The following is a 19,386-nucleotide window of genomic DNA, read 5'->3' as shown; positions in this document are numbered from 1 at the left end:
TAGATCCAAAGATATTTATTCAACTATTATGGTTAACAGACAAGTGTCCATTAATAATATGTCAACATGAGAACGTCGAAAAAGCCATCCAGCTCTGTCCCGGTAAAAAGTTCATCCTAGTTGGAGAAGGCAAGGATGAGAAGTGGATGGAAAACTATGTCGTGTTCCAAAATCTATCAAATTTGAAAGATAAATCCGACTTACGTGAAAGATTCATGCAAAATTTTACTATATCGATCCAAGGAAAGGAAGAACTTAATTTTGCAACAGCTTTTGACAATAGCGAAGAATTCTTAGAAAGTGTCACAACGGACAAGGTGCTGGAAATGCTACATAGTCCGTGTTATATAGGGGGACAAAAAGAGATTCTTCCTGAACCTTATATTGAGCGGAGTCTTTCCCGAAATATTATTAACATTAAATACCTAGACAAATTTTGGGAAAACACAATTATCATTTTAAATTGTGCCGATAATTTTGATAAAGTTAAAGACAAAGTCAAACAATGCAAATTAATTGTTGTAAATAATTTCTTACAGAAAAAAAGTCAGAATTTTGAAAATCAAACAAATGAACTTTATGCGTCTAAATTCAATCCAACTCAATATAAAAATAACTTTCATTCGGATAAATCAAATTTTAGCAATCCAGTTTATATAAGTAATAGAAATTTTAGTGATTTAGAACTAGAACAAATTTACAATGAAAATACAGAAGCCAAAAAATTTCACTACTTTAAACTTTCCAGTGATTGTAACCTACAGTGGGTTAAAAGTAGAGGTGATGTTAGTGATTTAGAGATTTATAAGTTATATGACAAATCTTGTACGAACGAAAATGAACTATGGTCTTCTCGGTTAGATAATAACATAAATCTAATATGTGGCGATCCGGGCATGGGGAAATCCGAATTAATGAAAAGCTGTAAAAATAAATGTCCACCGAAATACTGGACAATTATCATTAGTCCTAACGACGTGCACTCATTTTTTAACAATTCTAAGTTTTCTAATACAACTAAATACACTGATTTATTTGAAAAATTTATCGTAAATGCAAAATGTCGGTCACTCAAAAAATTCGAACGAAGATTTTTTGAAATGTGTGTAGCGAAAAATAATGTTGTTTACGTGTGGGATGCGTTCGATGAAATTGTAGGAGAACATTTAGAAGCCGTTTCGGAAATAATCCTTGGTTTCTCAGCAAAAAGTTTCCTTCAGTGGGTTACTAGTAGAAGACATTTACAACCATTTCTAGAAAAAAAATTCAATGTGTTGGCACGTAGTATAAATCAGTTTGACGAACAAGAACAACAAAATTATGTAAGAAAACGTTTAGCTTCTTTCATTTCTGTAGACGAAATTGAGATCGCCATCGCACAAATCAAATCATCGTTTGCGATTATCGAACACGTTAATATATTGGGAACTCCACTCCAAATCTTCATGGTTACTGAATTGTTTCGTCAAAACAGTGACAAATATTCGAAACTTATGGAAAATATATTTCTCTTGACTGATTTATACGAATACTTCATTGATGAAAAAATTAATAATTTTTACAAAGATAAATTGGCGTTTGATTTTAAAAATCCTCACATGGTTAGTACAATTCGCGAAGAAAAACAGAAAATTTTAGGTAATTACGAGAGAGTGGCACTTAAAGTAATATTTTCGGAAGAAATACTAAAACAATTAAATGTCGCCTGTGAACAACAGAAAGACGAAAATTTAGAAAAATGTGTGTCTATTGGTCTTGTAAGTGAATTCCAAAATGATGTGGCACTTTTTATTCATAGTTCTTTTGCTGAATACTTAGTTGCGAGATATTTTTCAAAAAATTTAAATATCTTTTGTGATATACTTGGTGACTTAATGTTCAATGCAAAGTATAATAATGTTCGTTTTTTTTTCGACATGTTGTTAGCCAAAAATTGTAAAGCTCACATTGCTGTCTTGTATAGGAAATATGAATTACTTAAAACTTATGACGACGAAACTTTAACACGCAAAGATAAAAGTGGCAGAAATGCTTTACATGTGATTTCTTCATGGGGACAAAGACATCCGCGTATAAAAATAACGGTTGAAAATGGGAAGTGTATTGTGCATGAAGACAACAATTTCGATAAACAAACTGAAAACCAAGCATATTTTGAAACGGTAATGTTTTTGCAGAGCAAGAATAATGTTGAAGAACTTGATAGTTTGCTAGATGCGACTCCTTTGTCTTATGCCAAAAAAAGTGAGAGTTTAGGGGCGGAAATAATATTACTTCAAGCAAAAAAAAATGAACTGAATCGTCAGTCAAGTTCTCTCAACGATGTAATTAATGTTTTATATTATTCTTCATTACTTGGATACGATCAAGTGTGCGAGCTGTTTACTGTCCAAGAAATGAAAACAAGGAAAAATTGCGGGTACGAAACCAAATTTGTTACTGCGGAAAATTCTGAAACACCGCTATTATTAGCGAGTAAAAGAGGTCATCTGAAGATTCTTAAATACCTGTTACATTTAAATGACGAAATTAACAAACCCAAGAAATTTGGTGAGACACCGTTTCACGTTGTCTCCGAAAACAGCCACAAAAAGTCTTTAGAATATTTTTTGAATGTCGGTGAAGTGGAGGCAGGCGCTGAAATTAATCGAGGTAATATATATGGGGCGACACCACTTTTCGTAGCTTCTGAAATGGGTCACGAAAAAGTTGTCGAATATTTGGCGACAGTCGGCGCCGAAATCAATTGCGCTAATAAAAACGGTGCGACATCACTTTTCATAGCTTCACAAAACGGTCACGAAAAAGTTGTCGAATACTTGGCGACAGTCGGCGCCGAAATCAATCGCGCTGAGAATAACGGTTGGACACCACTTCACATAGCTTCACATAACGGTCACGAAAAAGTAGTCGAATTCTTGGCGACAGCCGGCGCCGAAATCAATCGCGCCATTAAAAACGGTGCGACACCACTTTTCATTGCTTCACAAAACGGTCACGAAAAAATTGTCGAATACTTGGCGACAGTCGGCGCCGAAATCAGTCGCGCTGAGAATAACGGTTGGACACCACTTCATATAGCTTCACAAAACGGTCACGAAAAAATTGTTGAATACTTGACGACAGCCGGCGCCGAAATTAATCGCGTTAAGAATAACGGTGAGACACCACTTTTCATAGCTTCACAAAACGGTCACGAAAAAGTTGTCGAATACTTGGTGACAGTTGGCGCCGAAATCAATCGCGCTAATAAAAACGGTGCGACACCACTTTATACAGCTTCACAAATGGGCCACGAAAGAGTTGTCGAATACTTGGCGGCAGTCGGCGCCAAAATTAATTGCGCTAATAAAAACGGTGCCACACCACTTTTCATAGCTTCACAAAACAGTTACGAAAAAGTTGTCGAATACTTGGCGGTAGTCGGCGCCGAAATCAATCGCGCTGATAATGACGGCTGGACACCACTTCACATGGCTTCACAAGACGGCCACGAAAAAGTTGTCGAATACTTGGTGACAGTCGGCGCCGAAATTAATCGCGCTAATAAAAACGGTGCGACACCACCTTATGTAGCTTCACAAAACAGTCACGAAAAAGTTGTCGAATACTTGGTGACAGTCCGCGCCGAAATCAATCGCGCTAAGAATAACGGTGCAACACCACTTTTCATAGCCTCACAAAACGGCCACGAAAAAGTTGTCGAATACTTGGCGATAGTTGGCGCCGAAACCAATCGCGCTGATAATGACGGCTGGATACCACTTCACATAGCTTCCTTCCACGGACACGAAAAAGTTGTCGAATACTTGGCGACAGTCGGCGCCGAAATTAATCGCGCCATTAAAGACGGTGCGACACCACTTTACGTAGCTGCACAAAACGGCCACGAAAAAGTTGTGGAATACTTGGCATCAGTCGGCGCCGAAATTAATCGCGCTAATAAAAACGGTGCGACCCCACTTTACGTAGCTTCACAAAACGGTCACGAAGAAGTTGTCGAATGCTTGGTGACAGCCGGCGCCGAAATCAATCGCGCCATGAATGACAATTCAACACCACTTAACATAGCGTCCCAAAACGGCCACAAAAATGTTGTCGAGTATTTAAAGAGAGTAGGCGCTTCTAGAGAGAATCCTACAAGAAAGAACTTTTCCAAACGGTTTGATTGTAGTTTAATGTAGCAATTTTTCACTTTTATGAACAAAGCGTAGGTATACGTTTAGTATTATAAGTAAGTGCTGGTTATATTACAGATGATATAATTCATGTATCACGTGTTGCGATTTCACCCAATAGAGTATGTTAATTTCCTTAGATACACTCAGAACCAGCGCTGGGTATTATACCGTCCACGGCAAAGCAAATATGTGAAAAGGAAACTTTTCGTGCTTTAATTGCAGAAAATTCTTTCACAAATTGTTTATAATATAATCTATGGTCTGTCCTAACCGGTGCTAATGGAAATAATCGCCAAGTCTACAAGTCTTGTTTCAGGCGTAAGTAATTTTTTGTCTGTTTTAGCATCGAAAAACTTCGCTCAGCACTGAGACACAAATGTATAAATATAACATAAAATAAGACAATTGGAATATAAAATATGCATAACAGATTAACACAAATATTAACGGTTAATTAGTTTTTAAAAATGCTACACAGCTAAAAATTCTCTTAACTTATCCTTAAAAACTTTTATCCACAACCGATATAGCTTGAGGCCATAACATTACGGTTTTGGGACGTTTTATGAGTTTAATAAAACATTAGTGCCTTATATACTCGTAAATAATAAGTTAGAATTATTTAGATCTACTTTTTAACGTTACGTTAATATTCACGTTAATAGACAAAACATTGTCATTTTTTCCTTTTTTGGTGGTGAAAGACTAATATCAAACGTAGCTGGAATTGAAGTTTCACAGGCAGTTTCATTAGCATTCCGAATTTCGACTTGTTCAACATCCTGCCCTTGAATCACTTTCTCTGTTTCAGTTTTATTTAATCGAGAATCCTTAATGTATAGTGAACGACTGAGCATTGCTTTATAAATAAGACACTGATACAAAAAATAACTATTAAATTTGTTGTATTTGTTGCTTTGAAAACTTCATTTAGTAATCTTGATTCTTCTTAAACATTTTCGACTTTTTACGAGTTTACGTCAGATATTTCTGAAAAGAAATGGACATTAAATTATATATTTTTTATATAATTTTCCAACAAACACGTAAACAGTTAATGCCTTAATAATATCCTTAATATTTAAGTCCAACTCATTATACTTTTTGTTCTTCGTTGGAATCTTATACATATACGTATTACTTGCTTTTATCCGAAACCAACTTAAAAAATAATAATAATCTACGTAGGTTTGAAATCAATGAAAACGTATCGTCTGCGTATAAATACCAGAACAAAGAAAAAAATAGGAAAACCGGCAAAATTTCTTTACATCACTGCATCGCTTCTGCGTTTTCGTGATATTCATGACTTGGTCGGGTACTCCATTGTATATTTTTTTCGCAACTACTTAGTATTATTGAGTTTGATCAAAGATTAAAAATTATTAGTATCAGTTCAAACAGTATTACGAATAAAATAAGACCTCGAAAAAAAAACAGAATAATTGTGTTTTCTCTTTTATGAAATAAAAAAAAGCAATGCATGAGACCGTTTAGCATATTCCTCCATATTTTCCTGATTGATTTTTACAACAATTTAAAGATGCAAAAAGGATTAACCAAGAAAATGAAGACATAATTTTGGTAAATATGTTCCACTTATATCGTGAAAATAAAATTCAAAAAGTATTTTCCAGCGTCGCCTCATCAGTCACAAATTAATTATAACAAAAAGGTGTAATTTGTCGTAAATTTGGCCCTATTGTAAAATGCAGTACAAGTGAAGCTGTATAAATACATATCTATAGCTAAGGTAGGAAAAACATATTCTCGTTATTTTTACTTTGAGTTTAATTTTCTAGTAAAGGTGTATAGAAGAAAGAAGAAATTATGAAATACTTCCAATCTTCTAGAAAACAACAACTGACTCAAGTAATAACGTTGAACTCTCCAAAATGATCCCATTCTTCTTTATGTCATTTTGTTACGCTACGCTGTAAGTAAAATCTAGTCAGTAATGATTAGCTTCAGTATTTTCACGTTTTTCTGTAACTTAAGCAATGGAGGATCACCTTGAAGAAACCAAGGATCTTTTTCGAACACTTCAAGAAATTTTTCTTTTTTCTTCCTGTAAGAGAGGTTGGTAAAATTTTTTTGTTTGTTTTAAATAAACTGTATAGAAAACATACTTCAAGAGACGGAAAACAATCCCAAATTACTTACTTTGTTAATTTAGAAAATGGAGTTTTCTTAAATAAATGTGTGTCTTTTAAAGAACAATTACCAAAACACAACTGGAGTACGTTGGAATGTTGTAATTTCAAACACGCAAATGACTATTGTGGTTTAACTTAATGTTTCTATAGTTTAGTTTTCTAAAAAAACTGTTTGCATCGTACCTAATAATTAATCTATGAATGTTAGTTTTTATTTTTTTTTTCTAGGACATCGAGAGAGCTCTCTAGAGCAGTTATCCCGAGCGTCTGCACGAAAAACTCTTCACGCGAAAGGAAAAAGTCCTAGGAGCACTAACCGGTTCAGCACAAACAGTGAGACCCTATGAACTTCCATCGTCTGAGAAAAACGACCTAATTCAGTCAACGAAAAACAGCATCGAGCTACAAACCAACGAAAAGTACGGTACAAATGTCAAAATCGGAGAAATCCTAGTTATCGAAAAAGCATACGAAGTGGTACCATGATTGTTGCTTCTGTTATGGATGCCTGGTGCTTTGCCAAAATCCGACACCATGCACCAAGTGTCACAGATGGTTGTATTTTAGCGAAACGTGCAAAGGAAAGGATTTTCAAATTCTTAGTCAGTCCATGTATCTCACTGACTACTGGCTGCTTGCTTTAAAAATCACGCTTGTGGCAACGAATGACGAAAATAACACCGAACCCGATTATTGTTCTGACAGTTATAAGAGAGTTGCAGAATTGCGGATTCACAGCCTTGAATATATGTTATATGTCTTTGTCTTTGTCCTCTGTGAAATTTTTCGATTCGTTAAGAGAAAAGTCTACGCTATTCGAAGAGATCAGCGGATGTGAGGAAAGGTTAAAAGAATTATATTTCTGGAACCTCTAGATGTGTAAGGTCAACTATATCGGGATGGATGACTGGTATAGTCACCATAAATATGAGAGTCCTGTGTGTGGAACTGGGCTATATCCTCTATTCAACATGTTTGTGAATTCATTCTGGATCTACAATGATTATTATCAGAGGTTTTTCACACATTAAGAAAGGAGAACAATGCTTCAAATCTTACGGGTAAGCAAAACTTGAATTATGTGTTTTTGACGTCATACTTCAAATTATTTTTCCCAAGTGAAAAAATTAAGATGCGATCCCACAAGGAAATAATGGTTGCGAGCAGAAATCTCCCGTTACTTAGGTATAACTGTTTTGTAATAGTGTTAGTAGTAGAATTAGCAAAAAACGACTTCAGGAAATTGAACGACCAAAAGATATTGTGTCAATCGTCTCTTTTGTAGTGTTGCAAAGAACTGACTACAGTAAAGTTCATGTTAGATTTGTATGTATTTTGTATTGCTAGCTCATTTTTCTATCTTTTCTGTATAGGTTAAGGAATAAGTAATTTCATGTACAAAGAACAAGAATTTTGTCAAGGTATTTAAACAATATAATGTTTTATGAACAAGATCCAGTTTTTCAGTGTTATTTTAACCCAAAAATTAGTCTGAAGGGTTCATACAGTACTTCACTCATCAGTGCTTGCAACTGAAATTACACATCCAAGCAAAAGGAGTGGAAAGAACAAGACAGAGTAAACAATAAACAAATATAATGATGAAAATAAACAAATCCCAGTAGATTCGTACAAGTACAGGAGTATATTATTTCGTAAAACTTAGACAATTTTAATTACGCAGACGATTAGTAAAATTTTGTTTATGAGATTTCTAATACACGTCAAAATTTGACAACAATCGGTTCAGTAGTTTCGGAGATTATCTGTCTAATAAAAATCGATACAGACGACATTCGTCGGATAGACCCTATTACAGTAGTTTCTTAGCTAGAATACAGATACACTGAAATGTATTTTTTACCAGAATAAATGGTAAATATGACTCACAGTTCATTTTGTTTGCTCGTGATTACAGATTAATTCAATTTATCAGTAAATTTGATAAAAAAATACTTGTCGACCTAGTTATTTGTATACTATAATATACTTAAATGTTTTCAGTACGAGAGCCTAAAATAAGTTTTTCTTTTTGTTTCGAAATATCATTCCCATATAGATATTTCAGTTTTAAACAAACATTTACTGGATATTGTGTCACTTTGAAGGTGTGCTTATCTTATCTAAAAATCCTCATTTAGTGCGAACTAAAAACAAATGAGCAGTTTTGCCTGATATCAGTTTAGTGGAAACATTTTCTAGCTAAAGTTTTTTCTTGTACTTGTGATTTCAACTCTAGAAATGGAGAACATAGAGGTAAGTGTTTCTTTTCATACATCTGACTACATATATTTTATTTATTAATTGGACTGTTAAAAGTGAATGTTACTTAAAAAATTTTGATGTACTTTTTTGACATTTTTAACAACGGCAAATTATTAAAATGTCATTTTATATCCATATTTTGATGTCTTTCCTTGATTGTCGAGATCCTTTATTTTCACAAAACATTTAATTTTTTTTAATTCCTCTTATGCAACTTTTCCTGTTGTGTTCGTGGTCCATAAATTTTGTCGATGCAATTTTTCCAAAAAGTAAAGCCCAATTTGTGTTTTCTCTTACTATTTTTCTATCTACTAGTAAGCTTTTCTGAACAACGAGACACTGGGTATGGTTTACCTTTTCATTAAAAACCGTATACAGAAACTGCATCTAAAATTTTAACCAGTCCATTAACACTAACATGCCCTCATCTAATGTATCTAATATTTAATTTAAATCTTCGCCTGACAGGAGGACTGAGGTATCATCTGCAAATAGATGGATAGTGTATTTGTCTACAGCGTTTATTATGTATAATGTATAAAATGAATAATATTGGACCTAGAACGCTTCCTTGGGGGACCCCATATTTTACATCTCATGATTCAGAAAGAATATTATCACATTTTACTCTTTGTGTTCTGTTTGTCAAATAATTTTCTATCCATTTTATTACATTTCCGTCTATTCCTGACTTTTTAACTTTTGCAATAAAATTTTTCTGTCTATTGTTTCGAAAGCTCTACTGAAATCTAAAAAAACTGCAACTGTAGTTCTGGTGTTTTCTATTTGTTCCTTCATATCTGCTATTACATTTTGTAGTGTTGTATCACAGTTGGGTTTTTTCTAAAACCAGATTGATTTCCAACTAGGATTTTGTCGTACTCGATAAATTCTAGTAACTGATTGTACACTGCCATCTCAATTATTTTTTCAATTGTTGGTAACATATTTATAGGTCTAAACTCATTATGTTTGATTGTTCCTTGTACAATTGTTGATAATTTCAGTTTTTTTGGTATCACACATTCCAATAAAGATGTGTTTACTATATTTAGTAATGGTTCTGCAACTGCATCAAAGCAATTTTTATAATGTCTATACTAATATTATCCGGACTATCTGTACTTTTTAAAGATGTAATAATGTTTTTTAGTTCTCGCATGTCAAGTAGTTTGAAGTTATTGTTTTTGATAATGGACTCTTGAATTTATCATGTTTGTGTTGGTTGCGGAATGCTATTGGATAGTTCATCAATGCTATTTACATAAAATTCATTTAACTTTTTTGCTATTATTTCTTTTTTATTTATTATATTTTCTGAAAAAATTATTTCACTTATGTCTGCATTACATTTACTTGATCTTAATAATGTTTTGAGAGTTTTTCACATTGTTTTTTGATTATATTTATTTCCATCTATCACAGTTTCATAATATTCAGCCTTTTTCTTCTTGTTAAGCTAACTACCTTATTTCTATGTGTTTTATATTCTGTCCAGTCTTCTTTATTTCTTGTGGTCTTAAATACTCTGTATTTGGTATCTCTTTCTTTAATAGCCTTACGAATATCTTCACTAAACAAAAGAGTTGGTTTACTACGAAGTTTTAAGTGTTTTATTGGTGCAACTAAATCTAATATTTTTTCAATATTGATAGTTAAGTTTTCATATTTGGTATCAATATCATTGCACTTATATATACTTTGCCAGTTCACCGTACTAAGATTTCCAGCAAGTCTTTGGTTGTTAATTTTTCCCCTATTGTAGAACGTTCTCTTTTTCTCCGGTTTAATTTTGAGATGATCTAACTAAATATTCGATTAATATTAAACTGTGATCAGTAACATTTGGTTCATCGAGTACATGTACATTGCATTCTTCATTGGTCAACACAAGATCAATGGTACTTTCACTTATGTTGGTTATACGTCTAGGTCTGTCAACAAGTTGTAGCATATCATATTCCTCAATCAATATATTTAGTTTGTTTCTGTAAAAATCATTAGTGTCAGCCCAATCAATATTAAAATCTCCTACTAATACTACTACTAGTCAGTCAAAAACAGACGGTTATTGAAAAATGCAAATAATATTAGGTAAAAAAAAATTTCTCATTTTAGTGCAATTTTGTTTAACGTCGATTATTGAAATAAAATTTAATAAATGATTATAATATTGTTCCATCCACAAATTATCTGCTAGCCGACTGCTTCACAATTCATTTTTTTTTTTTAAATCAGTTGATGTGTTTTGCGTTGAGAAATTAAATGGTAAATGGAAGTAATCAAAATCACAATGATTATTAGAACAGTTCCCTCAGGCAAATTTTTGTTTCTTTACAAAGTAAAAGACATCTTAAGAATACGTCACTTTATTGAAATTTTTTGTCTCAACAATAAGAAAATATTCTGCATAATTCAGTCGAACATTTTGTTGTTGTATGAGTATAAGTAACCATAAACTAAGATCATCATCATAATCTAGTTGATTTAAAAATGAGGTCATTTGATGATTTATTTGTTAAACTCGAAACGAATAAAGGAATCATAGCAAAGGCTGTTCAGTTGAACTAAAAACTAAAGTTTGGTTTTATTATTGCGAACGCATGTTCATTTAATCTTCTGCTATCAACATCCCAACTCGTTTGCCAATTTCTTCTAATCTCTTGTTCTAGTTATTTGTCATTAATTGTTACGTTTTAGTAATCAGTTTTAATAGTATGTTCATTATCTTTTTCTGCCATTGCATGTTCCAATTTTTTATTCCTTTCCAGAGTTTTAAAAAAAGAAGCGGAACCACGGATAGAGGGAAGGAATATGAGGATGTGGTTCTTGCTTTTGTTATCCTAGAACTGGTAAAAGACGTCGCAATAAAGAACTTTCATGTTTCGTCAAATGAAGAGGGGTTCGGAGCTTTTGATGACATAGTTATTAAAACTGAGTCGGATAAGGGAAACGAAATAAAAGCAGTACAGTTAAAACACACCGAAAATAGAATATTATCCACAAAAAATTTGATGTCCAAAACAGGAGACTTCAGCATTGGGAAATATTTCAAAACATTTCAAGAAATTAAGAAAGATGCAAGCGAATTTATATTATATACTAACAGACCATTTACGTATGACGACAATACAACATTTCAATTAGTTGAAGAAGAATTTTCTATTATTACTGTTAAAGTAAAAGCTGCTTCAGAACTTGCAGAGATAGATTCTGCCTATCAGTTTAAAATAATAGAAGAAGATTGGAATGTTGAAATGCTTCTCAAAATTCGAGAATATCAAAAGTTTTTTAGTAAGTTTTATCTGTATACCGATCAAAAAAAAGTTGAAAGTCTGAAAAAGAGTGTAACTGAAAATTTCAAAACAACATATTATTCGGATGAGGAAATATTCGAAAAATTCCTCAAAAGACTGTCTGAGTGGAATATCCAAGACGGGAACAAAGAAAAGCTCAACAAAAAGTGGATGGAACGTGTAATCGCTCTATTGCTTCTATCTTCCCATATTGAGCCCCTATCTTCTGGCTCAGTTAATGTCAACTCCGGTAACGATAAAGTGAAAATATTTCAAGAAGCTGTTTCCTTCTTCGATATTACACTACTTGAAAAAGAATCGTACGAAAAGCTTAAACCAGTGTGGGATGACATTAGAAAAGAAAAAAACTTTGACTTTACAGAATTAAATAAAATAAGAAAAAGGTACTTCCCAGCAGTCAGTTATATTGTTAATAAAAACATCGACAAAATAGATCCAAGGATATTTATTCAACTATTATGGTTAACAGACAAGTGTCCATTAATAATCCGTCAACATGAGAACGTCGAAAAGGCCATCCAGCTCTGTCCCGATAAAAAGTTCATCCTAATTGGCGAAGGCAAGAATGAGGAGTGGATGAAAATCTATTCCGTTTTCCAAAATCTATCAAACTTGATTCAAAAACCCGATTTACACGAAAGAATTATGCAAAATTTTACCATATCGCTCCAAGGAAAGGGAGAAATTAATCTTGCAACAGCTTTTGGAAATAGCGATAAATTTTTACAAAGTGTCACAACGGATAACTTAGTGGAAATGCTAAACGATCCGTGTTATATAGGAGGAGTAAAAGAGATTCTTCCTGAACCTTATATTGAGCGGAGTCTTTCCCGAAATATTATCAACATTAAATACCTTAAAAAATTTTGGAAAAATACAATTATTATTTTAAATTGCGCCGATAATTTTGATAAAGTCAAAGACGAACTCACACAGTGTAAAATAATTGACATCAATAACTTCTTACAGAAAAAAACTCAGAATTTTGAAAATCAAACAAATGAAATTTATGTGCCTAAATTTAATCCAACTCAATATAAAACTAACTTTAATTCGAATAAATCAAATTTGAGCAATACAGTTTATATGGCTAATCGTAATTTAACTGATTTAGAACTAGAACAAATTTACAATGAAAATAGAGAAGCCAAACAAATTCACTATTTTAAACTCTCCGAAGATTGTAATTTAGAATGGATTAAAACTGCAGGTGATGTTGGTGATTTAGAGCTTTATAAGTTATCTGGGAAATACTGTACGACCGAAAATGAACTGTGGTCTTCTCGGCTAGATAATAACATAAATCTAATATGTGGTGATCCGGGCATAGGGAAATCCGAATTAATGAAAAGTTTCAAAAATAAATGTTCACCGAAATATTGGACAATTATGATTAGTCCTAACGATGTGCACTCATTTTTTGACAATTCTAAATTTTCCAAAACAACTAACTCTATAGATTTGTTTGAAAAATTTATCGCTGATGAAAAATGTCGGGTACTTCAAAGACTCGAACGAAGATTTTTTGAAATGTGTGTAGAGAAAAATCATGTAATTTACGTGTGGGACGCGCTCGATGAAATTGTAGGAGAACATTTAGACTCCGTTTCGAAAATAATCGTCGGCTTCTCATCAAAAGGTTTCCTTCAGTGGGTAACAAGTAGAAGACATTTAAAACCATTTCTAGAAAAAAAATTCAATTTGTTGGCACTTAGTATAAATCAGTTAGACGAACAAGAACAACAAAATTATGTAAGAAAACGTTTAGCTTCTTTCATTTCTGTAGACGAAATTGAGATCGCCATCGACAAAATTAAATCATCGTTCGCGATTATCGAGCACATTAATATATTGGGAATTCCGCTTCAGATCTTCATGGTTACCGAATTGTTTCGTCAAAACAAAGACAAATATTTGAAACTAATGGAAAATATATTTCTTTTGACTGATTTATACGAATACTTCATAGAAGAAAAGTTTAACAATTTTTACGAAGGTAAATTAGGTTTTGATCACACAAATCCTCACATGAAATATAGAATTCGCGAAGAAAAACGAAAAGCTTTAGATCATTATGAAAGAATGGCGTTTACTGTAATCTTTCCGGAAGATATTTTGAAACGATTAAACATTAACATTGACAAACACAGAGAGAAAATTTTACGGAAATATGCGTCAGTTGGTCTGGTAAATGAATTTCAAAATAATGTGCCACATTTTGTTCATGGTTCTTTTGCCGAATACTTAGTTGCTACATATTTTTCGAAAAATTTTAATGTAATTAGGGACACACTCGGGGACATAATATTTGACGCAAAGTATAACAATGTTCGTTTTTTTTTCGACTTGTTGTTAGCCAAAAACTCTAAGGCTCACGTCTCAGTGTTATACAAAAATTATGAGTTGCTTAAAACCTATAATGACGAAACTTTAACACGTAAAGATGAAGGTGGTAGAAGTGTTTTACATGTGATTTCTTCATGGGGACAAAGACATCCTCGTGTGAAAGTAACCGGTAAAAGTGGAGAGTATGTAGTGCACGAAGACAACAACTTTGATAAAAAAGCAGAAACCCAGGCATATTTTGAAATGGTAGGGTACTTACAAAACAAGAGTACTGTTGACGAACACGATGTCTTGCTAGATATGACGCCGTTGGCTTATGCCAGGAAAAGTGAGAGCTTAGGGGCGGAAATAAAGTTACTTCAAACTAAACGAAATGACCTGAATCGTCAATTAAGTACTGTTGATGATGTAATTAATATTTTCTATTATTCTTCTTTACTCGGATATGACGAAGTGTGTGAACTTTTCACAGTTGAAGAGAGGAAGAGACGAAACCATTGGTACGAAACAAAATTTGTAACTGCGGAACATGGTGAAACATCTCTTTTATTGGCATGTGGAAGTGGTCATCTAAAAGTCGTTAAGTACTTATTACAATTTGATGAAGAAATAGAGCAGCACTCCAATAAAATTGGTGAGACAACAATTGTTGATAATCCTCTCGAATGCTTCGTGAAGGTAGACGCTAAAGTAAATCGCCCTACTGAAAACGGTGGGACACCACTTTTGGTAGCTTCCGAAATGGGTCACGAAAAAGTTGTCGAATTCTTGGTGTCAGTCGGTGCCGAAATCAATCGCCCTATGAATGACGGGTTTACGCCACTTTTGATAGCCTCACAGAACGGCCACCTGAAAGTAGTTGAATACTTGCGGACAGTCGGTGCCGAAATCAATCGCGCTAATAAAGAGGGCGGTACACCACTCTTCATAGCTTCCCAAATGGGCCACGAAAAAGTTGTCCAATACCTGGCAACAGCCGGTGCCGAACTCAATTGCGCTCTTAAAGAGGGTGTGACACCACTTTACATAGCTTCCGAAAGAGGTCACGAAAACATTGTCGAATACTTGGCGACAATCGGTGCACAAATTAATTGCGCTACTAAAGAGGGTGCGACACCACTTCATGTAGCTTCCCAAAACGGCCACGAAAGGGTTGTTGAATACTTGGCCACAGTCGGTGCCGAAATCAATCGTGCTATGAACGACAGCTCGACACCACTCTATATAGCTTCCCAAATGGGCCATGAAAAAGTTGTTGAATACTTGGCGACAGTCGGCGCCGAAGTCAATCGCCCTACAAAAGGGGGTGCAACACCACTTTACATAACTTCGCAAATGGGACACGAAAAAATTGTCGAACTCTTGGCGACAGTCGGTGCTGAAATCAATCGCGCAATGGACGACAGCTCGACACCACTTTACATAGCTTCGCAAATGGGCCACGAAAAAGTTGTCGAATACTTGGTAGCAGTCGGTGCCGAAGTCAACTGCGCCATTACAAAGGGTGCGACACCACTTTACATAGCCTCACAAATGGGCCACGAAAAAGTTGTCGAATGCTTGGCAACATCCGGCGCCGAAATCAATCGCGCTGGGATTGAAAATGCGACATCCCTTTACGTAGCTTCACAAAACGGCCACACAAAAGTTGTCGAATACCTGGTAACAGTCGGCGCCGAAATCAATCTTGCTACGATTGACGGTGAGACACCAGTTTACATAGCTTCCCAAATGGGCCACGAAATAATTGTCGATTACTTGGTGACAGTCGGGGCCGAAATCAATCGCGCTACTAAAAAGGGTGCGACACCACTTTACATAGCTTCGCAAATGGGGCACGAAAAAATTGTCGAACTCTTGGCGACAGTCGGTGCTGAAATCAATCGCGCAATGGACGACAGCTCGACACCACTTTACATAGCCTCGCAAATGGGCCACGAAAAAGTTGTCGAACTCTTAGCGACAGCCGGCGCCGAAATCAATCGCACATTGGAAGACGGTATGACACCACTTTATGTAGCTTCACAAAACGGCCACAGTGAGGTTGTCAAATACCTCGCGGCAGTCGGCGCCGACATCAATCGCGATTGTAAAGAGGGTGTGACACCAATTTACATAGCTTCCGAACAAGGTCACGAAAAGGTTGTCGAATACTTGGCGGCACTCGGCGCCGAAGTCAATCGCGCTACTAACGTGGGTGGGACACCACTTTTCATAGCTTCCCATAATGGTCACGACAGAGTTGTCGAAAACTTGACGATAGCTGGTGCCGAGATCAATTGCTCTATGAATGACGGTACGACACCACTTTACTTAGCTTCACAAAACGGTCACAAGAAAGTTGTCGAACACCTGGTGACAGCCGGCGCCGAAGTCAATCGCGCTACGAATGACGGTCGAACACCACTTTACATAGCTTCCCAAATGGGCCACGAAATAATTGTCGATTACTTGGTGACAGTCGGGGCTGAAATCAATCGCGCTACTAAAGAGGGTGCGACACCGTTTTTTATAGCTTCCCAAATGGGCCACGAAAAAGTCGTCCATTACTTGGCGACAGCCGGCGCCGACATCAACCGGGCCATGAATAACGGTTCAACACCACTTTACATAGCCTCACAAATGGGCCACGAAAAAGTTGTCGAATGCTTGGCAACATCCGGTGCCGAAATCAATCGCGCTGTGATTGAAAATGCGACATCACTTTACGTAGCTTCACAAAACGGCCACGCAAAAGTTGTAGAATACCTGGTAACAGTCGGCGCCGAAATCAATCTTGCTACGAATAACGGTACGACACCATTGTACATAGCTTCACAAAACGGTCACGAAAAAGTTGTCGAACTCTTAGCGACAGCCGGCGCCGAAATCAATCGCGCTACGAATGACGGTATGACACCACTTTATGTAGCTTCACAAAACGGCCACCGTGAGGTTGTCAAATACCTCGCGGCAGTCGGCGCCGACATCAATCGCGATTGTAAAGGGGGTGTGACACCAATTTACATAGCTTCCCAACAAGGTCACGAAAAGGTTGTCGAATACTTGGCGGCACTCGGCGCCGAAGTCAATCGCGCTACTAACGTGGGTGGGACACCACTTTTTATAGCTTCCCATAATGGTCACGACAGAGTTGTCGAAAACTTGACGATAGCTGGTGCCGAGATCAATTGCTCTATGAATGACGGTACGACACCACTTTACTTAGCTTCACAAAACGGCCACAGGAAAATTGTCGAACACCTGGTGACAGTCGGCGCCGAAGTCCACTGCGCTACGAATGACGGTGAGACACCACTTTACATAGCTTCCCAAATGGGACACGAAATAATTGTCGATTACTTGGTGACAGTCGGGGCTGAAATCAATCGCGCTACTAAAAAGGGTGCGACACCCCTTTTTATAGCTTCCCAAATGGGCCACGAAAAAGTCGTCCATTACTTGGCGACAGTCGGCGCCGACATCAACCGGGCTATGAATAACGGTTCAACACCACTTTACATAGCCTCACAAATGGGACACAGTAATATTGTCGAGTACCTGACGACAGGCGGCACCGAAAGCCATCGCCCTACGGATAATGGTGCGACACCACTTACCACCTCTTCTAGCTTGCCACAAAGGTCACGAAGAATTCGTCGAGCAGTTAGAAGAATAAAAAACAAAGAATAATTGTAACCAGAGCTTCACGTACACATCTTTGTACAAATTTGTACGATTTTTTTTCCGGGCTCTCAGCATTTTCTTTACTTTTTTTTGCCTTCATGTTCTTGTTTCTGGGACAGCATCGTCTTCATTTTGAATTCTAACTTTTTCGTTATTTCAGCTCTGCACTCATAGTTAAACCAATGTTTTCTGCGGTGCCGATTATTTCTTGGCAGATTCGTCCTTGTTGCTTCTTTTATGGTATTTGTTAAATTGATCCATTTTTCTACTAGGCGATTTTGGGTTAGGCGCTACTTCGTTACTATAGTTCTGCATCATCTCGAAGTTTTTTAATTCGTCTATACTGGATTTAGGATCTTATTTCTGTTCTACTTTGTTTTCTTGCTTGAAACAGTCTTTCCGTTTTATTCCTACTAGAAAGTAATCGGAATCTATTTCTGCACCTCTGGATGTTTTAACTTTAGTAACTCTCTTTGCATACCCTCCTTGTACTAGGATGTGGTATATCTGATTAGTTTTATTACTCCCTGGTGTTGTTCAAGCCTCTTTAAAAATACTCTTTCTTGTAAAATGTGTGCTAAGAATGACGATGCAACAACAAGTTCTCCAAACGGTTTCGTAGTAGTTTAATGAAGCAAAGACAGTGTACCATAGTGTTATTAAGTAAATATCAGTTATCTTTCAGAAAATATAGCGTTTGGTATTTTTTTTTAATTGTCGCAATAAAATTAAGTGAATTCATTGTGGAACAGTTGCGATGAGTTTTACAATAAACCCAGTTCTACACGTAAATTGTTAATGTACGGGTAATCTAATAAGTCTACTCAATTGTACTATACTTTTTGGAGTCCAGCTCATTACACTTTCGTTCTTCGTTGGAATCTTATATTGTTGCTATTATTGCTTTTATCCGTGTTGGAATGTAAAAGGTTTTTCCAAAACTAATCCCAAAAATAAAAATCTACCTATGTCTGAAATCACCAGCACTTAAAAATTCCTCTACATCACAGCATCGCCTCTGTTTTTCTTTTAGTTATTATAAGTTTGAGCAAAAATTAAAATTCGTTAGTAACAGTACACTTTCTATTATGAATGAAACAAGACCTTCAGATAAAATAGTTTTGTGTTTTCTCCTTTATTCAATAAACAGAAAGCAATGCATGAGATCGTTTACCATCTTCCTAAATATTTTCCTGACTTAGTTTTACGACAAGTTAAAAATGTAACATGCAAAAGAACAACCAATAAATTGAAGAAATAATTTAGGTAAATATGTTCTATATCGTGAAAACAAAATGCAAAAAGTATCGTCCAGAATCGCTTCTTCAGTTACCTCATAAGTCACAAATTGTAACAAAAATTTAGCCTTATTATAAACTGGACTACAAGTGAAGCTGTATACATATAAATAGCGAAGGTAAGAAAAAAATATCATCGTTATTTTTACTTTGACTT

General features: G+C 35.4%; 2 protein-coding genes across 23 annotated transcripts in view; both read left to right on the top strand.

Moving 5' to 3' along the window:
• Positions 1–19,386, top strand: part of LOC135123361 (uncharacterized) — a 127,264-nt gene that overhangs the window by 2,228 nt on the left and 105,650 nt on the right. For 13 of the 17 annotated variants that reach the window (XM_064047940.1, XM_064047944.1, XM_064047938.1 and 10 more), the window contains exons 1-2: positions 8,486–8,593; positions 11,374–19,348. In XM_064047940.1, the coding sequence (XP_063904010.1) occupies positions 8,579–8,593; positions 11,374–17,937 (6,579 nt within the window). In that variant the 5' untranslated portion in view covers positions 8,486–8,578 and the 3' untranslated portion in view covers positions 17,938–19,348. Of the gene's footprint in view, positions 1–8,485; positions 8,594–11,373; positions 19,349–19,386 lie in introns of those variants that run through there. The other 4 variants (XM_064047945.1, XM_064047946.1, XM_064047932.1 and 1 more) reach the window with 3 other exon arrangements.
• LOC135123365 (uncharacterized) overlaps positions 1–19,386 on the top strand; it is a 70,986-nt gene that overhangs the window by 30,041 nt on the left and 21,559 nt on the right. For 2 of the 6 annotated variants that reach the window (XM_064047955.1, XM_064047954.1), the window contains exons 6-7: positions 6,546–7,398; positions 7,457–7,791. The exons of 1 other annotated variant lie outside the window; for it this stretch is intronic. The gene's annotated coding sequence lies outside the window, so the exon portion shown is untranslated. Of the gene's footprint in view, positions 1–5,818; positions 5,935–5,983; positions 6,118–6,179; positions 6,261–6,545; positions 7,399–7,456; positions 7,792–19,386 lie in introns of those variants that run through there. 3 more of the 6 variants (XM_064047952.1, XM_064047951.1, XM_064047953.1) reach the window with 3 other exon arrangements.

The sequence above is a fragment of the Zophobas morio genome, unplaced genomic scaffold, assembly GCF_036711695.1.
Source record: "Zophobas morio isolate AGI-343-1 ecotype UQ-CSIRO unplaced genomic scaffold, CSIRO_AGI_Zmor_V1 ptg000006l, whole genome shotgun sequence".
Taxonomy (NCBI): Eukaryota; Metazoa; Arthropoda; class Insecta; order Coleoptera; family Tenebrionidae; genus Zophobas; species Zophobas morio.
Note: the sequence above shows the minus strand (reverse complement) of the source record. Positions and strands in the feature narration are given on the sequence as shown.